General features: G+C 32.6%; 3 protein-coding genes across 5 annotated transcripts; 2 read left to right on the forward strand and 1 right to left on the reverse strand.

Annotated features, from left to right (window-relative positions):
- The first annotated feature begins 10 nt into the window (after nt 1–10).
- On the forward strand, nt 11–2,347 carry LOC106767494. Of its 3 annotated transcripts, none has more exons than XM_014652400.2 (3): nt 11–143; nt 1,293–1,542; nt 1,905–2,347. In XM_014652400.2, the coding sequence occupies exons 2-3, from the start codon at nt 1,324–1,326 to the stop codon at nt 2,016–2,018; spliced, it is 333 nt and encodes a 110-aa protein (XP_014507886.1). In that variant the 5' UTR covers nt 11–143; nt 1,293–1,323; the 3' UTR covers nt 2,019–2,347. The 3 variants fall into 3 exon arrangements, with proteins under 3 accessions (XP_014507886.1, XP_014507885.1, XP_022639462.1); XM_014652399.2 differs by having other exon boundaries at nt 82–226; XM_022783741.1 differs by lacking the exon at nt 11–143 and adding an exon at nt 827–1,058.
- Nucleotides 2,348–3,185: 838 nt separating this feature from the next.
- On the forward strand, nt 3,186–4,637 carry LOC106767805. Its single transcript, XM_014652756.2, has 4 exons — nt 3,186–3,759; nt 3,859–4,078; nt 4,167–4,212; nt 4,301–4,637. Exons 1-4 carry the CDS (start codon nt 3,633–3,635, stop codon nt 4,388–4,390), a joined length of 483 nt encoding a protein of 160 aa, XP_014508242.1. The 5' UTR covers nt 3,186–3,632; the 3' UTR covers nt 4,391–4,637.
- Nucleotides 4,638–4,934: 297 nt separating this feature from the next.
- On the reverse strand, nt 4,935–7,483 carry LOC106767215. The gene is made up of 4 exons (XM_014652056.2): nt 7,228–7,483; nt 6,227–6,954; nt 6,017–6,115; nt 4,935–5,210 (listed from the first exon to the last, which is right to left on the reverse strand). Exons 1-3 carry the CDS (start codon nt 7,313–7,315, stop codon nt 6,023–6,025), a joined length of 909 nt encoding a protein of 302 aa, XP_014507542.1. The 5' UTR covers nt 7,316–7,483; the 3' UTR covers nt 4,935–5,210; nt 6,017–6,022.
- Between the last annotated feature and the right edge of the window lie 887 nt (nt 7,484–8,370).

Below are 8,370 nucleotides of genomic sequence, written 5' to 3' on the forward strand. Positions count from 1 at the left end.
TCACTTTAAAATGGTTATTTTCAAAATTAGGCGCAGAAGAAAAAGTTATATTTTTTACTTTTACAGAACAGGGTGAACAGAGGTGCAGACAACTTAAAGGCTTTGATTTCAGCATCATTCATCCACAGGCAGTAGCGAAGGAAGTAAGGACAGCTGATTCTATTTCTGTCTTCAAATATCGTTGCTTTGCTTCCAATACTTCAATTTACCTCGTGCATTTTCATAGGTGCTAAACCTGGCTATTTTGTTGTTTGTTATGTGTTATTCGTCGTTTGTGTTCTGTTATTCGTCATTTTTTACCTGCTGTGTTTATTTTTCTAACCGTTCACGACTGCGATCATACTTGTGTTTTTGGATCTGAGTTTTATATATTTGATTTATTTTCCTGTGCTAGGGTCGTTCAATCTATCTCTTTGGAAATTTCCTTGTATGATGTAAAATACCCACTCGTTTAGGTCCTCATTTATTTGTCCATTCCGTTATGCTTCAGATTTTTGTTACATTGCACTTTTTCAATATATTTGATTTTGCCGACAAACTGTTTGATGTGTGTTCTGAAAAAGCGAGGATGACCTCGTATTGTGATTTAGGAGGTCCAGTTTTCAATTTTATTTATAAAAATATTTGCAGCAATTTCTTTGGAGATGCCTCCTGCTATTGTTATTAGTAGCTTATTAGACTACATATATTTTGTGACCCAGTATATATAGCCTATAAAGATACACAATATATCAAAATTATCGTTGTTTTTGAAGATCAATTAGTTTATCCTAATTGGGATTTTGTCAATTAAGGGAATTTAATTTCTCTATTTAGACAAACACATTTCGCAACTGAAGGGATTTATGTGAAGCAAATGAATTGTGTAGATTTCAAAATGCATCATCGAAATTCACACCTAGATTTTTCTTTTTAAAGAATTTAGTTGCCTCTTATCGTGATATTTCACGGATGTATTGTGACAGCACTGGCAGAGCGAGAATCCGGAAAACATGCTAGCTGGATGTTCAAGCCAATAGTTTATGATTTTCTTTAGAGTGATTACAGATTCATTCAAAGTATTTCCACCATCAATTGCAATCTGTGTTCCATAGAAATAATTTTCGTTATCATTTCTTTGTTCCTTTGTTCCCATTAAATTTTATACTCCTTTTTCTGTTGTAAACCTTCTCCGTCCTCTCCAGTCGTATTGCTTTCTTTTATATCCCCATCCTCTCATCATTTAGTTCTAGTTTTTTTATTTTCTCTGCTAATAAGATTCCTAAATATTTAAAATATGGCATCCTGTGCAGGAAAGTATATTGTGGATACTGATAGAAACAAATGAGATCCGACGCCTTCCAAACGGCTAAGATCTATCGCCATCTTCTCAAGGCGGTCAAGAAACATATCGGGAATGCGGAGAACAAGAGTCAGTTTTTAAATTTTGTAATCTCAGAGTTCCGTAACAACAAATATTTGTCTGATGGTGTGGCTATCGAACAGAAAATAAAACTTGCTCGGGATTATACTTTTCTTCTTAACAGTGTACACCATCAGAAGGTATTATTACTTTCTGTTACATTTTCCTTTAAATTTTGAATAGTCGTTTGTTTATGCCTGTGGGTAAGAAGTTTGATTGAACAGATATTATTTGTCAAATGAGATTTACACAAACTTGCTCAGTTAAAAACTTGATTTGTCAACCCTCAACAGCTTTAGTTAAGGCACGCATATTATTAAATGAAAATAAGAAACACGGAAGAGGATGTGTTTTTTTACCAGTGATCAACAACACCAAGGCGTGTCTGAGCCGGGAGAAAATGAATGCTGTTATCATCTTGTTTTGACTCATTTTATGCTTGCAATATATATACTTTCTTGAAAAACTGCGTTATGAGTCTGTCTGTTGCCAATTTTTGCAGGATTTACTTTTTTCATACAATATTGCCGTGGATAGATCAGATGAAGTGAAAAGGACTCTTGGAAAATCTGCTTCAAGTGTTGGTCTTCAGCTTCCTGAGGTTTATCAGCCATAATAATTTGTAGTATGATTTTTGCATGCATGGAACATGACAGTGTACTGCTGCAGAGAAGGGAAACTAGTGAAGGTTGCTTTAGTTTTCCTTCATTATTAATTACCAACCCAGTGGATTTTAGTTTAGCGACTTTTTTTTCTGAATGAAAATTTGTTTTCGTACTTTTTATCCAGAACCCAAAAACTAGTGAAGAAAAAGAGGAAAGAGACTCAAGTCTGATGAATAAATTATATGATTCACACATGGGTTGTTTCTTTTTATAACGAACTCTATAGTCTGAGTGTGATAAATATTTCCCTTTAATAAACAATTTCTTCCTGGTTTCTTAACCGATATTGACTCCGTGCTGTTGTAACCCATTTATCTTGGTAAGTAACAATGTAAGTTCCGTTCGTGCTTGAAGACCCTATGCTTGGGCTTGACCCTGTCATTTTGAGCATTTAACCTTTCTTTTAGAAATGGTCTCTTTTTTATCTTTTAAAAAACTGTAAAATACTTTTTTTTTTCAAAATAAGTTAATTTTCGCGCATGGTTAAAAGGGTCTGAACGAACTTTTAAGAAATATTGATAAAAGTAATTTTTTTTGTAGTGTTCTCTTATAAAAAAAATGAAGCATAATAGTATCTTGAACGTTAGAGCTTTAAAGGTAAAAATATATATTAAGAAAAACTACAGAGTTAACAGAACTCGAGGATCAAGACGATCGACCAAAAGATCTCCGTAAAAGCTTCATTTGTCTGTTGTACTTTAACTTACATTTAATTTTAGTGTTAAATTTAGTTAATTTAAAAGAGACTTCAACTTGTATCATGTAATAAAATAATCGATGGCTTAGAATATATTCGAAAACAGACTATATCAATACCGACGTATTATCATGTTATATATATACATAATATAACATACAAACTTGATTACTTTTTATAATTAAATGTCTTTTGGACGCTGGTGATGTTATATAATTTACTGCTATCAAAAATTATGTTTATATGACCATTATATAATTTTCTCATTGTATATTAAATAGTAAATGTACATTTTTCAACTAATTTTTCTTTTATTTTTTTTTCTTGGGTTAGTAACGACTGTTTCATAAAACCAAACAAGTATTCTAGCTTATAAAACTAAATAATAAATACTTGGGCATTGTTATTAAATTCATTAGAAACAGTGTCAGATTTTTTTAACTGGGATTGGGGCCAGTGTTGTGAATGAGAAGAGTGAAGGAGTGGAAAAGAATATGACTAGTCTCACAGAACAAACTACTGACAACTATTAAGATGTTGCCTGTTGATAAGGTATTACAGTTAAACAAACCATAAAAGTATGAGGCAAGTAAGAATCAGTCATATTTTGATGTGAAGTGTGGCTATGAAGCATCATCTTTACAGACATGAATGGAGCTTTTGAACTAACTAGCAGCCTTGTCAAGAAAAGAACCCAAACTTCTGTATTATCCATTTCAGATATTTATAGGAACTCTCATTTGTACAAAACATATGCATCTCCTGCTCCTTGGATAGATAGCCTTTCCTTCACTACTTTTAAGGTTCCTTAAATCCCATAGCATAACACTTTTCTTGTTCCCAGCATCCTTTTCCTTATCTAGAAAACATGGCTAATGAGCAAATGAAGCCTATTGCCACCCTTCTTTTGGTGTTGAACTTCTGCATGTATGCCATAGTTTTGGGCATTGGTGGATGGGCAATGAACAGAGCAATAGATCATGGTTTTATCATAGGTGAGGAAATTTATAATGTCCCTATGTTTCCTCCAATGCAACCAACCAACCATTATGTTTCTTCAGCATGCTTATGCTGTTAAGACACTACTTATGCAGGTCCAGAATTAAAACTGCCAGCACACTTTTCACCCTTATTCTTCCCAATGGGAAATGCTTCCACTGGATTCTTTGTAACATTTGCTTTGCTTGCTGGAGTGGTTGGTGCTGCATCAGCAATATCAGGAATCACTCATATCCGGTCGTGGACTGCTGAGAGCTTACCATCTGCAGCTTCAGTTGCTACCATAGCTTGGACTCTTACACTCTTGGCCATGGGGTAATGTTTTCTCTGTTCTTCACCCCCTCCCAAAAAATAATTATGCAAGGATTATTTTACTTATCTTACTAGAATCAAATTTATGCAGCTTTGCTTGGAAAGAGATTGGACTTCGTGTAAGAAATGCACGTCTGGTAAGACAGGAAGATTCATTTACTTTCTTAATAGCATTCTTGTAGTATTTGTTCATCTGTCAGACCTCTGAAATGTCCAATTTTGCAGAAAACAATGGAGTCTTTTATAATTATACTTTCAGCTACACAGCTTTTCTACATATTTGCCATTCATGGTGCTGCTGCATACAGAAGATAAAAGGGAAGGTTGAGGAAATACGGTGGTGGTGGTTTTCTTTTCTTTCTTTTTTTTCCTCTTTTTTTTGCTATGAAGGCTTGTATTGGTGTGCTTGTATTTTTCTCTCCCTCTCTTTCTTTTTCTGTCCTCTTTAAAAAGTCAAAGGCAAATTAGCATCGGAGTGTGGTTTGAATGATTGGAATTGTATGAATCAATAATACATCATTTACCAGAGCAATAAAGGAGAACATGCTTGCTTTTATAACTAGTTTTATTTTTATGTTTCTATCATTTAATATTTAATTTATTTCTTTTAATATTATTCTTTTATCCTTATTTACTTTACTTCCAATAATATATTGATTTTTAATTAAATAAATTATTTTTAATAAATGGTTTATCCAAAGACCATTTCACGAACAAGGACACATTAGAGATGTGATTGCATCATATGTTAAGATGAAGAATGTTGATTCTATCATGCATTCGATGATTAATGTCAAAGTGAATTTTCTTATAGAAGTTTCACAGTGAATTTAGCCACTGCGGCTCTACGTTATAAAGGTGAAATAAACCGTACTAAGACAATAATTCCAGAGCGCAGAATTAACAAAAGCATTGAGAGATTGTCATTGTTGCTTAAACAATAGCTACAAACAAACATCCATTGTAATGTAAACAAACGTTGTATGGATTATACAGTTTGGTCTGGTTGCCTGCTATATTTTAGAAAATCTTCAAAGGAGATAATCTGTATCAACATATAGCAAAATTTTGGACAAAAATGCTTCTAAGTCTTCACAAGTTTGACCCATCAGTATAGATACTCTCGCTTGTATTTCTGCAATAAAAGTTTATTTGCAAGTTTAAAATGTATACTGATACAGTGATCCAATTCATACATCACATACAACTAAGAACTACATCTTGAATATTCAAATCTTTGTCAAGGAAACATGAATATTTGATAATGCTCAGCTCAGACTAAGTAGAACTTAAATTACAACAAAGAACGAGCTTCAGTCAGAATGATATGCAGACACTGCTAGTTCTAGATGAATCTCATGAACAAGACAGTGTCGTCAACAATAGCAAAGAAACTCAGATGAAGAAAGTAAAGTTATATAAGACAATTAGAGGATAACAGATTCTTCACGACAAAGAATGAGACAAATCACTAATGGAGCAGAGTTACCTAATCACTCTGTGTATAAGTCATAGAAGCAAATTTCCTAATCACATTCTAAAACAGCTGCTCAGTCAAGCATTTCCCATAAAAAATATTATCTTTGTGCTCTACCCAAATGCACCAAAGATTGATAGTTACAAAAATTTAGCATCTTTACTTGTATCAAAACCATTGAAGCTAGTAACTAAAAATTGGTCGAGAAACCTATGACCCCATTCACAAAAAAGACAAAAAAAAAACAATAATTACCGAATAAAGAAAACACACCAAACTTCCCTCTAATCACAAAGTCCAAATATCAAACCAGATATAAACAATACAAACCGGATAAGAACTTGAAACAACCACAAGCAAGAAATAAGAGGGAGCGTTTCTATCTGTATAAATACACTCTTTTAAGTTGAAGGATAGTCCACAAAACATGATCATACATGGTAAAATAATTTCAAAGTGAAAACCTGAAATTATCTATTTGAGCTGGAGAGAACTTCAAACAATCCACAGCAACTCAACCACGAAGTCTTTTGCGCCACGTTTGGAGCCAATGCTGCATGAGGCTGCATATTAACGCAGCAAAGAAAATATATTTAAAATTACTTCTAAACAAAAAGTTTACAAATCATAATTGTTATGAAAAACTGTAATATAGATGTGAGAAAATGTAAAACCTGATTCTTGGAACGTTCTGCGAGGTCACAATCCTTAATATGCTTTGCACCATTGGTAAATTTGGTGAAAGCACTAGCAGACACTGGAGTTAAAGTGTTACTATCACATTCCTTTAGCTTAGGCTCCTCCATACTTAATGTTCTCTCATTCTCATTGGTTAAGGAGTATACATTATCCTCATTTAACTTCATAGCGAGATTGTTCACTTCTTCAGGATGAACTACTGGCTTATCTAGTACTACACTTCCACTATCACTGTTTTCTACCTTGGACACAGAATCATTAGACTTAACAGACAGATGACAAACAACTGCCTCTTCGACTGAAATAAAATTTCCATTGTTCGAGTTCTTCTCGGAGAGGGATTCACCCAGTGAAGTATCGCTGCCATTCTCATTCGCATTCTCATTTTCAACATATGATTCTTTGGCGGTCTCATGGTGCTCAAAACTTATACTTTTGCTCTCAGAACTCTCCTCAGACTTCAAACTTCCCTCCACCAAAACAACACAGTCCTCCTTTCCTCCAAACACTTGGTCAATCTTGACATCACTAGAGACTACTTTCAAGGACTCGACATCAGAAGCATGCGGCTGTGCAGCAGATTGCAGTTCTTCACTTCCATCTTTGAATGGATTATGCTGGTCATCATGTCCGTTATAGGCAGGAAAATTACCCTCACCACCATCACTTCCGTCCTCCCCTATTGACTTCAAACCACCATTTCCTAACATTTCGTGGCATAATCAATCAAACTATTTCAATTAATGCAACCAAATTAACAAATACTCATGCACCCTACTCAACAAACCCAACCACGCTGCACACTTCCGACAATTATTTTAAATCCCAGTGAAAGTGAAACAAAACAAGAATAATTAACCGAACCCCATCTAACAAAACAGAACAAAAAGACCAAAAACAGACATGATATACAACTGAAAAGGGCCCATCTATGTTTAATTGCAAGATGCACATGCATTTGAAGTAAAAAGGGTACCTTGGGGATTGTTGGTTGATGGATTGGTTTTGTTTTCCTTTTCCTTCCTTTTCCTAGCCGCTTTTCTCTTCTTAGCACCTGAAGGCATGATTGGGAGAGTGAAATAGGATGGTGGGGTGCTATGCTTCCCCTCACTATTCAGTGGGGACGATGAAGCTACCACACACAAACCAAATCTACAGAGGAAGAGAGAGAGAGTGAAAATGAACGGTTAACAACTATGTTTCCCTTATGCTCTGAATATATAATGCAAATGCAGTGAGAAAGCAAAGAAAATTATTGGGCTAGTGAAAAAGGTTGTCATGTCATGTTCAAGCTTCAAACTTCAAACTGTGGAACTACCCACAAAGACAAGTTTCAAACTTTCAAATTTGTTTTTGCGGTAAAAAAATCCCAAATTTTGGATCTGTTTTTGATTGGTTGTTTGGATTTAATCATTAAATTTCAACCAGTTTAAGAAAAATAAAACTTCTAAAACGCTTAAATTAATAATAGTATTAATGCAAAATTTAGACGTTATATAAAATATGATGATGATAGAGAAACATCTCAATTTTTATATTTTTTATTTTGTTTGTTAATTTATTAAATAAGATTTAGAAATTGAATAAAGAAATAATAAATATTTTTAAATTTATAATTAATTTTTGAATAAATTAAATATAAAAAATGATTTATAGATTTAGAAACTCAGTATTTGTAAAAAAAAAAAATAAACTTGATAAAAATTCAAAAGATAAAACGTGTATAAAAATAAAGTATACTTTATAAAAATAAAACATATATACAAGACTGATATAATTAATCATTATAGACTTAATTAATAACAATATACATATATTAGAGATATATTTTAAAACGAATAATTTTTCAATTTTTTTCTTTTGTTTCTGTTTTACTTATATTTTTTAAGTTAAAAATGATAAAAATTAATTAAAGTAATATAAAGCAAAATGTATAATATTAAGAAATCTATATTTTTATTACAAATATTTTATTTAAATATTTGAAATGAATTGATAAATACAATGTTTTAATTTATTTTGTTATAAATTTAAATATTTAAACCCTTATATCAATTTATATGTATATATGGTTAATGTTAATTTTTTTACTAAATACCATGAGTTTAATTTTTAAATA

This window comes from Vigna radiata, chromosome 7, assembly GCF_000741045.1.
Source record: "Vigna radiata var. radiata cultivar VC1973A chromosome 7, Vradiata_ver6, whole genome shotgun sequence".
Classification (NCBI taxonomy): domain Eukaryota; kingdom Viridiplantae; phylum Streptophyta; class Magnoliopsida; order Fabales; family Fabaceae; genus Vigna; species Vigna radiata.